This window comes from Hyaena hyaena, unplaced genomic scaffold, assembly GCF_003009895.1.
Source record: "Hyaena hyaena isolate Hyena2069 unplaced genomic scaffold, ASM300989v1 scaffold_121, whole genome shotgun sequence".
NCBI lineage: Eukaryota > Metazoa > Chordata > Mammalia > Carnivora > Hyaenidae > Hyaena > Hyaena hyaena.
The window spans coordinates 3,360,924-3,381,823 of NW_024080753.1; the positions used below are offsets into that span (position 1 = coordinate 3,360,924).

Here is a 20,900-nt window from a genome sequence, read left to right on the forward strand (position 1 = left end):
CTGTTGCTTCAAGAGCCGCAGTTTAGAGAGTCTGTGCAGCATAACCGGCTGAGAAGGCCGTTCCAGGTCAGAGGAGACTAAAGGGCAGGGAGGGAAACAGCTGGAAAGGCAGCGGGAGGGCAGAGAGCGGGGCGTCCCAACACGGGAAGACGAGAGTAAGACGAGGAGCAGCAGAGGGAGGGCCCAGGCCGCGCCAGCTCCACCTTCGGCTTCTGCCCCTCTCGGCCATTCACCCCGGCGGCCAAGTCGTCCCCAGCTACAGGTGACCGAGGCCTGGCGCGTCTCCCTTGAGCTGGGCCATTAGAGTCAGCGGCGAGCGCGTGCAGCTCCGCGCCCCACGCGGGCTCTGCGGCCGGCCTCTCCTCGGAAGCCCCCGCCCAGAGAGGCCTTCCGGCTCCTGACACTCTCCCCACGTCTGTGCCAAGTCACACGGCCCAGGAGCCCGCGTGGGATTCTGGGAGCTTCTCCGACGTCCCCGCGGCCCGTCTACCAAACCCACAGCCCCCGGCGGCCTCTGCGGGGCAGGACGCGAGAAGGTGTGCAGTCTGCTCTACTTTAAAAACAGGATTTGGCGGGGCGCTCGGTCAGTTAAGCGCCCCACTCTTGATGTCGGCTCAGGTCATCATGATCTCACAGTTTGTGAGTTCGAGTCCATGCACTGACAGCGTGGAGCCTGCTTGGGATGCTCTCTCCGCCCCCCGTCTGCTTGCTTGTTTGCTCTCAAATAAATACACTTCAAAAAAATAAAAGTACTTAAAAAGTGTATTTGGCAAGTGCAGGAAAAGATGGTCTGGCCTCAAATTTAGCAACTGGGGTTAACGGTCGGGAAGGAGATGTAGGACTGGACGGGACTACACGGGACTTTAAAAACCGGTTTTCTTGGAGGCAGTTCTAAACAACATGACTTTTAATGGGCTGGCTGGTCACCGAGTCCTCCCTTTTCCAGGAATGCCTGAGGACTCCGATCTGCAAATCCGCCCTCCTGGGTCAGCCTCCGTCCAGCTGGGAGCAGGAACTCTCCCACAGGGCTGCGTGCCGGGAGCGCACGTTCCCCAGCACCTTCCTGCCCTGCAGGTGGGTGAGCGCCACGAAGCCAACCCCAGACTGGCTGTCCCAGGCCCCCGCTGGGACATGGCCTTGAACAGGGGAACTGTCCGCTGCCTCACTCTGTGCCGTTGGGGTCCCTGCCGGGAAAGGGTCCAGGAAGGACCAAGCCCACCTCAGTGCTTCTGGGGGGCTGGGCACTCCAGCTCTGTGCCCCTTAGCTGATGGCACTTAATGGAGAGAGCTCTTAGGGGGCAAGTGAACCCCCCGACCTCTACAGAACCACATCCTTGGCCCAAGACTCCAGGTGCTTGTCTCCAGGTCAGAGGCCCGAGTAAAATAAGGCCCAGGCTGCCCCCAGGGATTACCCACCAGCCTGGCTCGCGTCCTCAGAGGACCCTGTAAATCAGGACGGGGGCCCGCGCTCCCCCGTCTCTGGGGAGCCCCACTCCGTCCCTACACACGCACAGCCTGCTCCGCTCGCGTCCCCGGTCACTGCGCTTCCTCCGCGCCTGGCTCGAAGCCGGGAGCGGCGGGAGGGTGTCACCAAGAGCTCCCCGAAACGGAGGGGTCCGCATCTCCTGTGCCCGGTGTCCCGAGGCGTTCGGAGGGATGGGCGGAGGGGGGAGGGGGGCAGGGGCAGAGGAGACAAGTTACTTTGCGAGCGAGAGTCCCAGCTCCTCCGGCCCGGAGCCCAGGGGGCCCTCGGGCGGCTCTCCCCGCGCGCCGGGCTGGGACCGGAGACCCGGTCCGGGCCTCCCGCCGCTGAGGCGCTTCCGCCGCCCCCTCGGGGCAGCGGCGGCCGGGCCGGGGGCGCGGGGCACACTCACCAGCGCGTGTTGTCGTGGAAGTGTTCCAGCACCGCGTAGCCGAAGAAGGAACCGGCGGGGCCCTGGAAGCGCACGGGGCGCTGCGGGTCCAGGTTGTAGGCGCCCGCGGGGGTCCCCGCGGCCACCAGCGCCAGCAGCAGCGCGCGCAGCCCCCCGGCGCCCATCCCCGGCCGGCCGCCGCCCTCCTCTGTGCCCTCCGCGAGCAGGGCGCGGGGCCGCCGACGGCCGGAGCGCTGCCCCGGGACGCGGGCGGGAGGCCGAGCGGGCGCCGCGGGCGAGCGCAGGAGCGGCCCGGAGCGGGCGGCGTCCTCGGAGCGGCCGCGAGGTCTGCGCGCGCGGGGCCAGCGGTCCCGGGCCGGCGGCGCTGCGCTGCCGGGAGGCGCGCCCGCGGGAGGGGGGGCCCGGAGGCGGGCGGCGGGACGGGACGCCGGCGCCCCCTGCCGGCCGCGAGCCCCCAGCCCCACACCGCGCGCCCGGGGCCGGAGACCCGCCCCGGCGCCGCCCACCTCGCCTGGGGGTGGGGGAGCCAGGGAACCTCCCCAATCCTCCCCCGCAGCTGCGCGCCCGGCTAGTCCTGCGGGGTCGCGAGGTCAGCGGGTCCCCCGCGGTCTCACTCCCACACCGAGGACCGAAGGACGCGGGGGAAGGGCGGAGCCGACGCTCCAGCGCCGCCGCCTGCTGCCCCGACAGGCTGTGGGACCCCCCTCCCCCGGACCGGCTGTGGGACCCCCTCCCCCGGACCGGCTGTGGGACCCCCTCCCCCGGACCGGCTGTGGGACGCCCTCCCCCGGACCGGACCGGCTGTGGCTGTCGGTACCCAGCGCCACGTGGGGGCGAGCGGAGCCCCTGCGCCCCGGCCGCACGCGCCTGGCCCCCCGGCACCCGCGGTCCCTCGCTGCGCGGTGGGCGCCGGCCGCTGGCGTCACCTGGGCACCGCAAGAAACGCATCACCGGCCCCTCCAGACCTGGTGAGGCCCAGCGGGGCGCAGTGGCACCGGTGACAAATGCACGTACTACAGAACCGACGGCCTTAACCCCCTTAAGTGTACAGTTTAGTGGCATTAAGTACGTTTACACCATTAACGTCCACCAGCACCGGCTCTAGAACTTTTCTGTCTTGCAAAACTGAAACTCTGCATCCATTAAACGATAACTCCCATTTCTCCTCCTCCGCAGCCCTCGGCCACCGCCACCCTGCTTTCCTTCTGTGACTTTCACTTGTACGAGTGGAATCGTATGTGGCTGACGTGCTTATTCCACTTACCAAATGCCGTCAGGGGTCATCTGCTGTAGCAGATGTCAGTATTTCCTTGCGTTTTAAGGCTGAATAATAGTGTATGTACATGGTTTCTGTAGCTATTGATCCCTTGATGGACACTTGGGTTAGCTCCACCTTTTGGCGATCCTGAATATGTGAATAATACAGCTATGGGTGTAAGAGTACAGTTATCTTTTGGGGGCAACCGCCTTCCGGTCTTCAGGGTGTATGCCCAGAAGTGGGATGGCTGGATCATATGGTAGTTCTGTTTTCAATTTTTTGAGGAACATCCATGTTTTCCACAAGAACTGCACCATTTTATATCCCAAGAACAGCATGCAGAATTCAAATTTTTCTACATGCTCTTAATTAACACTGTTATTTTCAGGGGGTGGGAGTTGGATTATTTTATTTTTATTCATAGCGACCACCTTAATGGGTTTGAGGTGGTATCTCACTATGGCTTTGATTTGCGTTTCCCCAGTATCAGTGATGTTGAGCATCTTTTCACGTGCTTATTGGCCATTTGTATATCTTATGAAGAAATGGCTGTTCAAAAGGACTGTATTTGACAACCTGTGATTCTGATGCATGCTAAAATTTGAGAATCAGTAACTTCAATCCTGACGCACTTTCCTTTTCCTGAAGCAACTATGCCCTGCAAGTCAGTAGAAAGCAGAACTCATCATCTACTTGTTGCAGGAACCCATGTTCCAAAACCAGCCCTAAGTTCCAATACAGGCTCCCCAAGGGGGGAAAAACGAGCACTCTGCCACCTCGAGCCCTGCTCCCAGCTCCTTACACACACATCAGAACAGACCCATGGTCCCAGAGGCCCCAATGACTGTAGGAAAGAGTGAGGGGAAAGAAAGGAACACCACCATTTACTAAGCACTTACTACATGCCAAGTACTTTACACATATTATTTTAGTTAATTCTTGTAACATCCCTTTAAAATAAGTACTGTTGGGGCTCCTGGCTGGCTCAGTCAGTTGAGTGTCTGATTCTTGATTTCAGCTCAGCTCATGATCCCAGGGTCCTGCGATCGAGCGCTGCATCTGTCCCTGCTCTGGGCATGAAGCCAGCTTAAGAGTTTTCTCTTGCTCCCTCTGCCCCTCTCCCCGACTTGTGCACTCTCTCTCCCTAAAACAAAAAATAACACAAAAAGGTAATGTTATTCCCCATTTTACAGATGAGGAAAGTAGGTGGGGAAAGGGCAATGAACTATCATAAAGACGTACAATTCTCAGTAGCTGAGTTGGGATTTCAACCTCAACTCTTTCTGGTACATATTTAGACTCCCCAGCTCTGGTTGCACCAAATAATCCCACGTCCCAGACAGCAAGTACCTAATGTCAAAAAAAGCAATAAAATTAAAGGAGAGAAAAGTTTAGTCTCATTTCCCCAAACTTGTGTCTCCATCTGAGCTGCCGAGACTCACCAAGGCACCCCTGGCCACACAGTCACCTGAGATAAGAAATACAGCACAAAGTTCTGTATTTCCCACCCACACCCAATCCAATCAGTCCTCAAACCTCTTAAATCATCACCTCGTTCTCGTCTCTGCCACCCAGGCTTCAGGCCAAGCCCTTCTTGTTCCTTGACCACAGTGTTGTAATGACCTTTGTGATGTGTGTAGGATCTGTAGTGATGTCCCCCTTTTCATGCCTGTTATAGGTAACTTGTGTTTTTGTCTGTCTTGGTAGAGTTATTAATTTAATTATTTTTTTAAAGAAACAACTTCTGACTTGGGTAATTTTTTCATAATACATTCCCTTTTTTATTTTAAAATTTTATTTGATTTCTATATTCATCTTTACAATTTCTTCTAATTTCTTTGGATTTAATTTGCAATACTTTTTTCTAGCTTCTTGAAATGATTGCTCAGATTTTCAGCCTTACTCTTTTTCTAATTCTTTTCTAATATATACATTTTCTTTTTTTTTTTTTTAAAATTTTTTTTTAATGTTTTTTATTTATTTCTAGGAGAGAGAGAGAGAGAGAGACAGCGTGAGCAGGGGAGGGTCAGAGAGAGAGGGAGTCACAGACTGAAACAGGCTCCAGGCTCTGAGCTGGCAGTCAGCGCAGAGTCCGACGCGGGGCTCGAACCCACGAACCGCGAGATCATGACCTGAGCGAAAGTCGGACGCTTAACCGACTAAGCCACCCGGGCGCCCCTAATATATACATTTTCTAATATACAATATATAATTTATAATATACAAACATATATATATGTATACACACACACACACAAATAATTTTCCTTCTAAGCACTGTTTGAGCTGCATCCCACAGATTCTGATATATTGTATTGTCATTATCAATCAGTTCAAAATATTTTCAAATTGCAATTAAGTTTTCCTTGCTCCATGGAATATTTTGTGGAGATATGATTTCTGGCCCAGCATATGGTCAATGTTGGTGAATTTTTCATTTTCACTTGAAAAGAATGTAGGGGCTGGCTCAGTCAGTGGAGAGTATGACTCTTCATCTCAGGGGTGTGAGTTCAAGCCCCACATTGGTATGGAGATTACTCAAAAATAAAATCTATTTTTTAAAAAAGAATGTAGAACACATTGTTAGAACTATTGTTCTATACATGTCAATTAGGTCAAGCTTGTGAAGCATGTGGCTCAAAATTTATACATCCTTACCGATACTTTGTCTGCATATTCTCTAAGTGATTCGAGATATATTAAAATCTCCATCTACAATGATGGATTTGTCTATTTCTAATTAACTTCTGTCATATTTTTCTTATCTAGGGATTGTTTTTAGATACAAATTTAAAATTTATACTGAACTGGTTCTTTTACTGTTAATGAAGTTCAACCATGCTATTGTGGTTTCCCTACCTGTGCCCTCTTCTTTAGCTTTGCCTTCTGCAACAGAAACTAGATAATGGATTGAAGCTCCTGTTGCCTCCCCACTCCGACAGGTTGGAGACAGAGCTCCTTAGCAAGCCTGAAAGCAGGGTGGGAGGCCTCTACCTTTATGTTCAGCCCCATCTTATGCTCCTTTTCTGCTTCACTGCCACAAACCCTCCAAAGTATCAACACTCAACTTCCGTCTGTTCCCTAAACACATCCAGCAGGGGTTTTCACACACCCGTGCCTTCTGCAGGTTGTCCCTTCTTCCTGGAATGCCCCACCCATCCTAATCTTCTGGCCCAGTTCTGGCCTCATTCTTTGTGTGACACTTCCTCTGCCCCTTTCTCCTCTGAGCTCTTACTGCAGTGTTCACATGCTTCTATCTCAACACTTATAATATTTTCATCATTTTTTGGCTCTCTGTTCCTTCTAGACTGTAAGATTCTCTGCAGAAAAAAGAGTATCTTAGTTACCTCTGTATCCCCAAGGCCCCAACCCAGTGCCAGGCATAGGTAGGTGCTTAAACACTGTTGAAAGAATGAAGTGCTTGAAGGAAAGCAAGCTGAGTAAAAAGGTAAAATAAAACCCTTTGGAAGAGATTCTGAAGGAGACATTTAACTTTCTCTGAGTTTTGGTTGTGAGGGTAAAAAACGGTACATTCTAGTTTTAGGAAACAAAATCCAAGTTTCCGTTGACTGCAGTCTCTTCCCAATATCTACACTTCCCGTTTTCCTACCTTACAGAGCTTGGAAATCTTGGAGCATAAATGTTGTGTATCTTTAAAAACAAGCAAATGAAACTGTGTTTCGCAGTCTCTCTAACAGGTAGGCCATGTGACAGTGTCTGGCCAATGAGATACAAATGTACAGTATGGGGGCGGGGCTTCTGGAAAGGATTTTTAAAGGGGAGCAGACTCAGCTGAACTGTGACTCTCCCATGTCCTCCCCTCTGGGGCCTGCACCACGACAGAGGTCATGGCTGGAGACACAGCAGCCATCTGGAGAGCTGCCTCAAAGCAAAGTCCAGGAGATTGCAGAGACCTCGGTTCCAGCATTCTGCAGTGGCCACACTTGACCTTGGCCACCTTCCTCTGAATTTCTTATTACATAAAAAAATAAACACCAATTCATAGGAGCCACTACTTTTGAGGATTTGGTTATTTGTAGCTAAGCAGACTTCTGCGCTAACTCAACACGAGAATGAACAGTTCCTAAACAGATGCTCCTAATCTAGGGTTCACACAACTCTTCAGAGGTTCTGAAGACCCCTGTGGTTGATAGAATAATACCCTCCCACACAAAGATGTCCACATCTTTAGCCCTGGACGCTGTGACAAGGTTACCTTACCTGGCGAAGGGGACTTTGCAAATGTGCTTACCGTTTAAGACTTGAGATAGCAAGATTTTCCTGCTTATCTGCATGGACCTGATGTATTCATTCAAATCCTTATATGTAGAGAACCTTTCCTGGCCATCACATAAAAAGATGTGACCAGGCAAGGAGGGGCAGGGTGATGCTACATTACTGGCTTTAAAGATGAAGACAGGAATCCACGAACCAATAAACACAGGAAGCTGACAAGTTTGAGTGAAAATGGATTGTTCCCCAGAACATCCAGAAAGAAGCCAGCAACACCTCACAGATACTCTGGTCATATTTCTGACCTCAGAACTTTAAGATAATAATTGTGTTGTTTTAAGCCACTGAGTTTGTGGCAATATGTTATAGCAGCAATAGAAAGTTAACCCACCACCTAAAACTGTATACAAAAGGGTGTGTGTGTGGGTGTGTGGAGGTACATGCGGATACCTGTGTTCCTTAGGGAAAGATCCATAGACTTCAACAAAAATCTTAAAAGGGAAGGTAGTTTAAATTTCCAATTATAAAATAAGTCCTGGGGATGTAAAGTATGGCACCGTGACTGTAGCCCCTAATTCTGTGTGGTATATTTGAACGCTGCTAAGAGGGTAAATCTTCAAAGTTCTTATCACAACAAAAGATAATCTGTAACCTTACGTGGATGTTAACTAGACTTCTTGTGATGATTACTTCACAGTATAAACAAATATCAAAATGTTATGTTATATACTGAAACTAATATCATATATGTCAATTACACCTCAGTTTAAAAGAAGGTTAGTTTTTAGAAGGTTAGAAACTACTGATCTAAATCCCACTGTTTACAACCCCTATAAACCAAACTCTAAAAGTGGTATCAGGTGCAGAGTCCCTACATGGCTCAGTTGGTTAAGTGTCTGACTCTTGATTTCAGCTGAGGTCATGATCTCACGGTTTGCGAGTTCAAGCCCCACTTCAGGCTCTGCACTGACAGCATGGAGCCTGCTTGGGATTCTCTCTCCCTGTCTCTCCATCCCTCCCCCACTCACACTATAAATAAATAAATAAATAAATAAATAAATAAATAAATAAATAAATGCCAGGTCAAAACTAACATCACTCATTAACGAACCAATGCCACCCCAACCTGGCTGTACCTCAGACCCCCAAGGGACCACTGAAAAATACAGATTTACAAACACCATTGAGTCAGGTTTGGAGGCGAGGCCCAGGGAGATGTATTTCACACACCTCTCAGAAAATGTACCACATAGTCGGCTGTGGGAAACAAGGTCCTACAAGAGATTCAGAATTCTGCAGTGTGTTCCTCAACATGTGCCACCATGATATGGTAGGAAAAAATGGAACTTGGCCTCAGATGGAGAGGATTTAAATCTCTCAGGTCTAATCCACTGTGTAATCCCCAGTAAGTCAACGAAATAGGGAAACGAATAAACATCCCGATGGATGGGCTTTTTGGGACATTATTTTCTGACTGTAAAGCTCTATAGACATTTGTTATTCATATAATCTGAAATGAAGAGTGAGCTCAATTTCCTGGTTGCCAGAATAAACTTTCCTATAGAGACTTGAACTGAAGTATGGGTCTGTAGAATGACAGCTGGGGAGAGCACCTTTCAAACCTGGCCATACAGCATGCAGATTTGCTTCAGGCCCGTGTGCCTTTTGGAAAATAGAACCTCTTGTCAAATTATCTAAGGGAAGTGAGAACCCACTGCTTTTTCTCTCTTTTTACTCTCTCACTTCAAGAACTGATCTGTGAATGTTTTCTGTTGACTCTGGTGTTTGCAAATTGAACAACAGATACTATCAGCTTACCTATCAATTTCTCTAAGGCAAGCTTGACTTCCTCCCAGAGTGGCAGAAAACTGTTGAAAGCATCCTTTTCATAACAATGCAAAAGAAGTGATGGCTTGCCCTCACTCCCTTCCTGCCCCACGGCACAGAGGAATAATGTACTGAAATGATTAAATGTCCCAACGGAAATGTTGGTTTCTCCTAAACTTTGAAAAAGTCTGAAGATTTATTGGTCTATTTTTCCTCTTCCTTTCTCTACCAACTTTTTTTTTTTTCTAATAAATTCATTATTTCCTAACTGCTTAAATACTAGGTCAAAAGTTAGGTGCATTTCTAAGGCTCGTAGTACAAGCTCATCGGCTCAGTAATCTCTAGGTTTAGAATATGATTTTTTCATTACAAAAACCTTCAATCATGACAGAAAATACACATAGTTCTTCTAGTTGAAAAGAAAAGTCAAGCGAGTATCTTCAAGCCCTATCTTGGTCCATAACTTTGCCTGGGATCTCTCTTCCTGGACTGTAGCTCCCTGGTCTCTGATGGGAAATACTGATTCCTTCCTGATGGAATTACCAAGCATGACCCTCTAACACCTCCCTCAGCTCGTGCTGGTGAGCGTTCAACCTTCTGGGCACTGAGTGTGCCAGCCGGGTGCTCGGGGAGGGTGCTCGCAGCTGGTTTGCAGTCGGGGGTGTAGCTGAGGAGGAGCGGGACAGGTGCTGCCTGAGCATCCGCGCAGCAGGTGCACGTAACCAGCTAACCCACACCACCCGTTCCCCGACCACGTTGTCTCATTCATTTATTATTTATTTTTATTTTTATTTTTTAAAAATTTATTGTCAAGCTGGTTTCCATATAACACCCAGTGCTCATCCCCACAAGTGCCCTCCTCCATGCCCATCACCCCCCCTTCCCCTCCCCCGACACCCATCTGCCCTCAGTTTGTTCTCAGCATTAAGAGTCTCTCATGGTTTGCCTCCCTCCCTCTCCCCCACCATTTCCCCCCTTCTTCTCCCCCACGGTCCTCCGTTAAGTTCCTCCTAATCCTCCTATATGTGCAAACATATGGCATCTGTCCTTCTCTGCCTGACTTATTTCACTCAGCATAACACCCTCAAGGTCCATCCATGTTGCTACACAGGCCAGATTTCATTCTTTCTCATTGCCATGGAGTATTCCGTGGTATAGATAAACCACTTCTTGATCCATTCGTCCGTTGATGGACACTTAGGCTCTTTCCATGTTTTGGCTATTGTTGAGAGTGCTGCTGTGAACATTGAGGTCCGTGGGCCCCCATTTTGTCTCATTTAAACCACACAGAGATCTGAGGAGAAAGATACAGGCAAAGACTTAATCTCAGTTATCAAAGGACTGTGCAAACTGAGGACTGCCGATGTTACAAGTTCACAATCCTTGTCCCAAACTCTTGGGGCCAGGTATGTTTCTGAATTCAGATTTTTACTTTTTCAGAATTTAGAAGACAACATAGCATAATCGCCTCTGAAGATTGGCATCTTTCCTCAGTGCTAGAAAAGTCTGTTATTTGTTACTCTTTGACTCTGTGTTCTCTCCTCCTGAGCTCTAATTTGCTATATTATAAAAGACTTCTTGCTTTATCATGTGTGGGTACAAACCCTCATAGTTGCCATCTTTTTGCCTCATTAAGATGCATTCTGCATAATGTCTTTCCTTATGTTTTCTGGGTTACTTGTCTCTTTAGTATAATCTGTTGTTTTACCAGTCCTTTGAATCTGTAATTTTCATTATTACATTTCTTAAACCTAAAAGGTTCTAAAAAAGAAGAATAAATAAAATAAATAAAATCGGGCACCTGGGTGGCTCAGTCGGTTAAGCATCTGACTACATCTCAGGTCATGATCTTATGGTACGTGGGTTTGAGCCCCACTTCGGGCTCTGTGCTGACAGCTCAGAGCCTGGAGCTGCTTCAGATTCTGTGCCTCCCTCTCTCTCTGCCCTTCCCCTGCTCGTACTCTGTCTCTCAAAAATAAATAAATGTTAAAAAATGTTTTTAAAAATTAATTAAATTAAATTAATTAATTAAATAAAAAGTTCTATGTGGTCAACTGCCTTGTCAACTTGATGGTATGTATCTTGCTCCTTAATCATTCTTCCAACACCTTCCTTCATTTCTTTAAATAAATTAAACTTGTTTAGTTTACAGTCTGTTTCCAATAATTCTAATATCTGCATTCCTTACCTTTGATTCTGCACTCTGCTTACTCTCTCTCCTGGTGGCTTGTTTCCTTGTGTGTTATGTAACCGTTGCTTGTGAGTTCCCATTCCGTGGAAGTTTATCTTTGTTTAGAATATGTTCCTCCATGACTGATTCGTGTTTGCTGCTGCCAGTGGCCTGGGGTACTGCTGCTTCAGCACCTTAACCTAAATTTCTCCTGGGATTTTCTTCTGCTACACGTGGCAGAGCACAGGCTACGGTTCAGAGTGCTCAGAGAATACTTCTTCTTTCTCTTTTTCCATCCCACCAAGAACCAAGGAGGCCAAGACACAAGAGACCTCTTTCAATCCCTCTCTACCGGCAGGTGTTATCCTCGTTCACTCACTAGAGGGGAACTAAGCTTAATTTGGGGTCTTTGATCTGACTACACCCAGGCTTAGGTGGCTGTCCCTGCACGTGTGAAGGCCACTTGAATCCAGATACCCCCGGGGAGGTGACGTCAGTACCCACTTTTCCCCCTGCATTAGAATTTTATTTTCATTATTTCTGGCCTCTGAACATTTATTTTTTGCCAGCTTAGCAAACCATTATTCATTTTTATATGTTGTTCAGCAATTTTAGGTATTTTTGTACCAGGAAAGATTCCCAGATATCTACTGTTTATTCTACCATATTGCCAAAAAGGAAGCCTCAGTAAGTTTTAAGTCACTGAACAATAATTTAATAATAAGTCAGTAAGAATAATGACCTAACCATGTTTTTGAATGCTTTGAAGTTCTGCTAAGAGTTTTCATGTTATTTCAAGCCCTTAAAGAAGCCGCCAGGATAGCGGTGGGGCCCTGGAGCTGGAAAGTCAGTGTGGTGAGGAGGCCGTGGAATGACGGGACTCACGTGGCGTCGTGGCTCCTCGGCGCCTCAGGACCCGCTGTAGCAGGGCTCTTAGAAGAGAGCAGAAGAGGATCAGGTAGAGCCTTGTATGCGTGTGGTTGTTGACTTATCTATTTGCTCAAATGTATTTGAATTATTCGTTCATTACGTTCAACGTCTTCAAACAGTAACAAAGAGTTGCTGGAAGCCTGCTATTCCCAGAGACAGTCTCTGCAGCCAGTTTCTCAGCGCTTCTAGAAATATTTTGTGCACGTTCAAGTAGAAGGCTTTTTCATACGCACTTAGTGTAGCCCATGCAATGGCCTTATCGTTTTAAAATTCAGCACTACGTTGGAAATGTTCCCTATTGAGACGACTTATTTTTCTAATGGCTGAGTGGACGGTCATCGTACAGCTGAACCATGGCTGATTTAAACCTCCCCCTCCCACTGGCAGACGTGGTGACTGTCGTCCACACTGAGGCACGTAGATCCTGCCACCACAGGCAAGTACTCCTGTAGAACAAATTCCTGAAGGTGGAAGTCCTTCATTGAGGGGAGAGTACATTTGAATTGTTGTGGATGTCACCAAATTGCCCTGCAAACCAGCCGAGCCAGTTTGCCGGCCCAAAAGCGTCATAAGAGAATTCTTACTTCTGAAAGCTCTTTTATAATCTGCTTCAGTCAATATGTTCTTACTCTCTTAATATGTTAACAGCTTGCCCAGCTAATTGAATTCACCCAGAAAGCCTCTCTATGAGTGCACGCCATGTATTATGCCTAGCATTATTGTGTATTATGCCTATTGTGGAATATAGGAATACCGCCTAAAATTGCATTTAAATTAATATGTAAAAGTAACAATGTTTTCTTTCTAAATTGCTTTCTGATTTTAGCTGCCTTACCGATTGCTAGTCAGTTGGAAATGGATCCTTAAACCTTCATGCTAAGTTTATACACCTCCTCTTCCCCATTCCACCTCTGCACAAACTGAACCTCGAATATTAACAATCTGATATTATTGTAAAGTCGTATCCTCCCTAGCAGTCACCTCTTAGAAATGTGTCATAAGAAAATAATTGGATGTGAGATTTTTTAATGTTTGCATGGAAATTTTCATGGTAGCTTTGTAATAGTGAAAATCAGAAAGTACTAAATGACCAAATTCTGTAAGAAAGATTATTGGCTTATACTTTATGGACAGCCGTAGAATGTAGAACTCTGCAGCCAGCATGAGAAGTGAAGGGTCTGTGTCACCTCAGTACGCCTACGAGCGTTACACGGCTTTATATTGTCCTGTCACCTCTGCTGCCACAGCCCAGTGCGCAGCAGCCTCTCCCGATAATATCTCAGCAGTTTGTCCTTAGCCCCCTCTCCTCAGGAGGACTTTGTCTTGTTCATTTCGGACCTCATATTCATTTGTTTCAGACCTGTCATCGTAATGCCCGCGAAATGGCTATGAGGATGAAGAGGCTGGGTGTGGCTGTGCTCATGCGTGTGCATGCGAGCCGGGGCAGAGGCTGGGTGTGGCTGTGCTCATGCGTGTGCATGCGAGCAGGGGCAGAGGCTGGGTGTGGCTGTGTTCATGCGTGTGCATGCGAGCCGAGGGACACCACTTTCTCACATACTCCGACCCCTTGTTGTTGGGAAGGAGTCTTCTTACCTGACTGCCCAGGAGAGTTTCTGTGGTAACAGTCTCACACCGCGTGTCTGCACCATCACTGCAGACTAGACGGATGGGGGGTGGTCCCAGCAAGCCTGGCTGCTGAGAGACTTAATCTCAAGAAGGCCCACAGGCACTGGTCATTCCTTGTGAGAGGTGGCTATACCCTCTGCCATCACCCATCTGGTGGCTTCCCTCTGTGTTCTCTGTCCATGCTACATTGGTCTCCCATGAGCCCCCACTATACACTCCAGCTACCCTCTGCCACCCGGCCTGGATCCAGCGAGGGGACAGAGATACCCATAGCGCTCAGGGAACCTCAAAGGGGTGGTCATTGCTCCTCTCCAGTGGCTGCTCTCCTTTTCCGTTGCCTTCCCTTCCTTCCCTACCATTGACCTCAGCTCTAAGCTGGTAGCTTAGCATGAACAAGGGACAAGACACCAGCTTCTCCTCCTTATAGTCACCTAGATATTTAATAACCAGTTATACTGAGGGCCCCTTCCATAGATTTGAAAGAGAAAAATCTGGTAAGCATCCCTCCATCTGTCATCCACTCATGGGACAGTAAGAGAAGAAAGACTATGTCCATGGACACTGCACTGCCCCCCCCCCACACACAGACACAAGTGACCTGTGTAGTTCCACTGCCCCTCTAGCTTACCCTCTCTAGCTCTTGGGACATATGGCATCTCATGCTAACAATTAGGTTTACTTCAGAGTTAGCCCTAAAGAATTTAATTTGGTTCTTAATAGGGCACAATCTAGGCTCTACTCTTGCCATTATCTGGTTGAATCTGCACACACTCAAGCCCGTTACGAAAGCATAGTGGACACCTGCCTATACTGAGAAGGATAGACATCCAAGTACATGAAGGGGGGAAACTCAGGCTCTTTAACACATGTCCAGTGTGATCTGAAATATGTAGATTTTCATGCATCTAAATATGTACGTGCATGTAAAAAGAGATCTGGAAGTTTATCTCAAGTGTTAGTAATGGTTATGGTGGAGATTATGAGCTGTTCTTGCTGATCTATCTATCTACCTGTCCTTTAGTACCATATGAATTGTCTAAGAGAGCCAGCATAGATATGGAAGACGCCACATCCATAAGGCCAAAGTCACTAATCAAAGAGAAAGCCTGTCAGAAGCAGAAAAGCAGATCAGGATATCAAATTTAACACCCAAAAAACAAAAAATCCAGTGAAGAAATGGGCAAAAGACATGAACAGACACTTCTCCAAAGACATTCAGATGGCCAACAGACACATAAAAAACTGCTCAACATCACTCATCATCAGGGAAATACAAATTAAAACCACAAGTGAGATCCACCTCACACCAGTCAGAATGGCTCACATTAACAACTCAGGCATCAACGGAGAGTGAGGATGCAGAGAAAGAGGATCTCTTTTACATGCTGGTGGGAATGCAAACTGGTGCAGCCATTCTGGAAAACAGTATGGAGGTTCCTCAAAAAGGTAAAAATAGAACTACCCTAAGACCCAGCAATTGCACTACTAGTTATATATTCAAGGGGTACAGGTGTGCTGTTTCAAAGGGGCACATGCACCCCAATGTTTATATCAGCACTGTCAACAAGAGCCAAAGTATGGAAAGAGTCCAAATGTCCATCAACACGTGAATGGATAAAGAAGATGTGGTGTATGTATACAATGAAGTATTACTCGGTGATCAAAAAGAATGAAATCTTGCCATTTACAAGATGGAGCTAGAGGGTATTATGCTAAGTGAAATAAGTCAATCAGAGAAAGACAAATACATGACTTATGACTTCACTCATATGTGGAATTTAAGATACAAAACAGATGAACAAAAGGGAAGGGAAGCAAAAAGAATATAAAAACAGTGAGGGGGACAAACCATAAGAGACTCTTAAATACAGAGAAGAAACCGAGGCTTGCTTGAGGGGTTGTTGGTGGGGGGATGGGCTACGTGGGCGAGGGGCACTGAGGAGGGCACGTGTTGGGATGAGCACTGGGTGTTCTATGTAGGGGATGAGTACCTGGATTCTACTTCTGAAATCACTACTGCACTGTATGCTAGCTAACTTGATTGTAAATTAAAAATAAATCAAAACAAAACAAAACAAAAAGAACAACAGAAAAAGAAGGATCGTTAGTGTTTGTGGTGTTCTACTGGTTGATGAATAAATGTTGGCATTTCTTGAGAAAAAACAAAGAAAAAGAAAGTGGATCGTGAGCTGTGCACACAGAACTGCCGCTCATCCAAATAAGAAGGAAACTTGACTTTCATGTAACAGGGGAAGAAAGCAGAGCTAGAGGCAGCCCTCGTTGCCCAGCTGTTGACCATAACCTGCTACGTACGGTGCAGACCTGCGGAGGGGCTGATATCCGCTTCCCAGGAAGGGGCTTTGCCAGCAGAGATAAGGAGAAGACCAGCCGGCACGTGGAAGAAAGCGGTCAAAGCCAGATGTCTCCTTACAGTGTTTTCAAAGGAGGGAGAGAAAAATGAAAACGGTCTAGATCATTCACACACCAGGTAATCATCCTCTAAATGACTGATACTTAGCTAAATGCACTTCTTAATGTCAGTTCTTCCAAACTTGCCTGGCCTTAGTTTTTATACAAGACAAACTACACTTCCACATGGTTTTCAAATTCAGAAAGTTCAGGAGAAGGGCAATTACTATCACAACCCTTCAACTATACTAACAGGCAGAGATTTCAGCAAATACTTTCCCACTGAAGTATTTCATAAGCCAAAAGTCCAACTGTTATTATTGGGCCCAACATTTCCAACCTGCTTCCACGCTCAAAAAAAAATTATTTTTCCAGCGATCCAAATTTAGTGAAACTGCAGCCATCGATGTTAGAATACATCTGTATGCCATAATGCCAAAGTTTTAAAATATTTCTCACCTCCACTCAAATATTAAAACTAGCATGACACTTGTCAAAACATAAAAATGTTTAAATGATGCTATTTCTAGAAGGCAGTATAGGGGCACTGAGTGGCCGGTCTGGGGTTTGTGATCTCAGGTAGTTTTGTCTTGTGTCATTGTCAGGTGAGCGGGGGTCGCCACGACAACACACCGCAGCCTGGGTGGCTTCGGCGACAGAGATGGGTTTCCTCACAGTTCTGGAGATGGGATATCAAGGTGCCAGCAAGGCTGATGTCTGGTGACAGCTCCCCCCTCAGGGCGAAGCAGCCGCTTTCTCCCTGTGCGCTCACACGACCTCCGCCCTGGGCTCCTGTGTGGAGAGCGAGCTCCCAGGCATCAGCTCAGGACCAACTCTTACAGCCACACTTAACCTTCCTTACCTCCTTACTCCAAATACTGCCACATGGGGGGCTAGGACTTCAACTTATGAATATGGGGGGGCATATATATTCAGCTCATAACATCAGATATGTGACTGAGAAGTTATTTAACCCCTCGAAGGCTCAGTTTCCCCATTTGTATGAGCCACCCAGGAGCCCCCCTATTTTACTCTTTTAAAAAATAAGTGTTGGGGTGCTGGGGTGGCTCAGTTGTTTAAGTACCGACTTTGACTCAGGTCACGATCTTGTGGTTTGTGAGTTTGAGCCCCGCATCTGGCTCTGTGCTCTCAGATTCTCTCTCTCTCCCCCCCACTCCCTCCCCCGCTCATACTGTCTCTGTCTCTGTCAAAATAAATTTTAAAAAATTTAAAATAATAAGTGTTTTTGTTTGGAGGAAAATAGACAAATTTCAAAACACTATGCTTCGGGGGGCTTCATTTTTAAATGGGTTATTTTAGAGCCTTTTTTGGCATAGACGTTCAAGACCTCAGGCTCCCACAGGTTTGGGTGCACCTGGTGAAGAGCTAGGAGGTAAGGGGCACACCAGGAGCTCGAGCTCACACCCGCGGCCCCCGCCCGCCGGGCCCTCCCTCGGGGCTCGCTCTCACAGTCACTTTGGTGAACTGTCAGGTCTGCGCCTCAGCTGCTTTCCAGATGCGACCCATCAGCGGAAACTCCTGAAATCCTTCCTTAGTCGTTTCCTTAAGTTCCCACCCACTGTTTTCCTGGTTTAAATGCAGTGGGGTTTTGAGATGTTGCCGTGTGTGTGTCTGTGTGTGTGTGTGCACACGTGCGTGTGAGATGGGGCAGGGGAGGTTTGTGACGGGCCAGCCACAAACTAAGTATCCAGGATTGAATGTATGCGAGGCTGCCCTGGTGGAGTGTACAGGAATGGAGCCAGGAGCCAGGAGGGGGTGGGGGTGTGTGTGTGAAGCTTCCAGAGAAATGGAAGCAGCTCCAGCCCCTTCTGTGCCTTCTGCATCTCACCACACACTCAGGTGGACGGGAGGGTCTTCCGGGAAGGGCAGGTCGTCGGACAAGGACCCCAGTCCTCGCTTCAGAGCCTGGGACTCGGTGCTGGAAGTGCTTCAAGCTGCAAAACAGGCATGATCTTCTCTAAATGCATACATTTTCCAGCAGTGTGACAGGGGAATTCAATAACACGTGGTGAGGCAGGGATGGCCCTGAGCCCACCCGACAACAGGGACCTGTCGTTTCACTCCGGGGACCTGGCGAGGTGACCACCCACACGCAGCGTTGGGCGGAGGAGGCAACGGCGATTCTGAGCCCGGGAGGGAGACGGCCTTCCTTCCTGGAAGCAGGCTCGCTCCCTGGAGGAGGGCTGAAGGAATGTGTCTGCACTGGTGACACCCCAGGCTGGGCCACACTTGCTGAGGTGCGGAGGGGAAGAGGAGAGAGGTCCCCAGCCCCAGGGGCCACGCGGCTGTCAAAGGCCGGTGTCAGCGGCTGCGGGGACAGCAGGGACCGTACACTGAGCCCCATCACCTTCCCTGGGACACCAACGCGATAGTCCCACGCGGTCATGTGGCGGGTGTCCTCGGGCCTCGAGATGAGAGTTCTGACTCAGTTTCCCCTCACAAACCCAGGGGTGGACACTTGGTACCTACCCCAGGTACTCTGACGAAATGTGGCACAGCAGGTGAGTCTCCAGAGAAAAAACTGCTTTGCTATCACCCTGTACTGAGTAACCAAACTCAACGCACGGAAACCACGTGTACGCATTTAGGCGCTGAACACGTAAGGTCATGAGCACACGTAAGACAGGACCACGGACGGGAGACGCCGTGATAAACAGTGCACAGTCCCCCAGGCAGCTAACGGAGGGCCTGGGGCACCGTGGGTTCACAAGGCCATCGGCCAGGAAGAATATCAGGTCAGAGGACAGAGGGGCAAGGACAAATGAAGGTCACCAGTGTCCCTGCATCTGTCTGTCACCACATCCAACCAGGACAACCTTCAGGGAGCACCGGCCACCGCCTCTCTTCTGCCTCCCACATCTTGTGCCCCTTCCTCTTTGGACGCACCCCCTCCCGGGAGCATACAGGGAAGGGACTCTGGGAGGCATCCCTCCGGCTTGAGCACAACATGGCACGTGGTCTCCTGGCCACCACCCCCACGGCTAAACTACCCACCGTCCTGGGGAAACAAATAGGCTTGTCAACCTAGCATCTGACAAATACTGAAATGAGCGTTCCATGTAAGTTCACGACATGACTTGGGGGTCATCTCCACCCTGATTGATCTTAGATGGCCACCAAGCATTTGCTGTCACTCACAACCACCTATGAGTTAGAACCTACAGAAATAAAAAGCATGGAAAAAAGTTAGGGGCATCTGGGGGTCTCAGTGGGTCAAGCATCTGACTTTATCTCAGCTTTTGATCTCACGGTTTGTGAGTTCCAGCCCCGCGTCGGGCTCCGTGCTGACAGCTCAGAGCCTGGAGCTGCTTCAGATTCTGTGTCTCCCTCTCTCTCTGCCCCTCCCCTGCACCTGCTCATGCTGTCTCAAAAATAAATAAACATTAAAAAAATTAAAAATGGGGCACCTGGGTGGCTCAGTCGGTTGGCCATTCGACTTCGGCTCAGGTCACGATCTCACGGTTCGTGGGTTCGAGCCCCGCGCCGGGCTCTGTGCTGACAGTTCAGAGCCTGGAACTGCTTCAGATTCTGTGTCTCCCTCTCTCTCTGCCCCTCCCCTGCTCATGCTCTGTGTCTCAGTCTCTCAAAAATGAATAAACATTTAAAAAATAAATAAATAAAAATAAAACGGTCATTTTATTGTATATCACCCTTATGCAGGTCAGGAGTCGGGGCAGGCCTGCCCTAGGCAATTTTTCACTTCTGTTTCATATGATACCAACTGAGGTTGGTCAGTGGCGCCCACCTGGTGGCTGGGCTTCTCTGCAGGGTCTCAGATGCTTTGCTCACACGCCTGGTCTCCTCTCTCCTGAGCTGTCGGCACAGAGCCTGACGCGGGGCTCGAACTCAAGAACCGTGAGATCATGACCTGAGCCAAAGTCAGACGCTCAACTGCCTGAGCCCCCCAGGGGCCCCAAAACGACCCCTGTTCTGGGGCCCACGGGAGAGGATTCTTACATGAAACAGAGTGTGGAGGCGGCTCCAAGGAGGCCGGACGCATGCAGGTCCCAGAGAACAGGGCGGAGCAGCTCCGAGCGCCTGGCGGGGATCAGCTGGGGCCCAGAGTAGGTGCGGTCAGGTCCCTTTAGGTGACGAGTCTCAGCTGGTGTCACACTGAAACTGAAGCAAAAGGCTGCCCAGCTCAGCCCTGCCCCGCTTCCTGACCCGCCCCATCGTGGCTAACAGAGAAACGCAAACCAAAACCACCGGAAAGGTCGATGCTGCTACATACCCAGGAGGGTGGCAGACCTTTAAGAAGACTGGCTGCCAGACGAAGGGTGTGGCCCCAGGGTCCATCGACGGGTGAACGGACGAGGAAGCGGCGGCGCGCCTGCGCACTGGGCACACAGACGCAGCCATCGGAAGGGACGGGGTGTCGCCGCTTGCAACGGTGTGGATGGGGCCGAGTATAAGCGAAATAAGCCAGTCACAGAAAGAGAAATGCCGCGTGATCGCACTTGTTTGTGGGATGTGAGCAACAAAACAAAGGAGCAAAGGCCCAGGAGATAGAGCGAGGCAAGCCGAGAAGCAGTGTCGTCTGAACCGCGGAGAG

General features: G+C 48.9%; 1 protein-coding gene and 1 long non-coding RNA gene across 3 annotated transcripts in view; both read right to left on the reverse strand.

Annotated features, from left to right (window-relative positions):
• The window catches only part of ITGA9 (integrin subunit alpha 9), a 326,966-nt gene extending 324,783 nt beyond the window's left edge, over positions 1-2,183 (reverse strand). For both annotated transcript variants that reach the window (XM_039237208.1, XM_039237206.1), the window contains exon 1: positions 1,875-2,183. In XM_039237208.1, coding sequence (XP_039093139.1) covers positions 1,875-2,038 — 164 coding nt within the window. In that variant the 5' untranslated portion in view covers positions 2,039-2,183. The remainder of the gene's footprint in view (positions 1-1,874) is intronic.
• Positions 2,184-17,616: 15,433 nt separating this feature from the next.
• On the reverse strand, positions 17,617-20,649 carry LOC120235106. Its single transcript, XR_005529303.1, has 4 exons — positions 20,580-20,649; positions 20,306-20,461; positions 20,094-20,216; positions 17,617-18,282 (listed from the first exon to the last, which is right to left on the reverse strand). It is a non-coding gene; the product is annotated as an uncharacterized LOC120235106 (long non-coding RNA).
• Between the last annotated feature and the right edge of the window lie 251 nt (positions 20,650-20,900).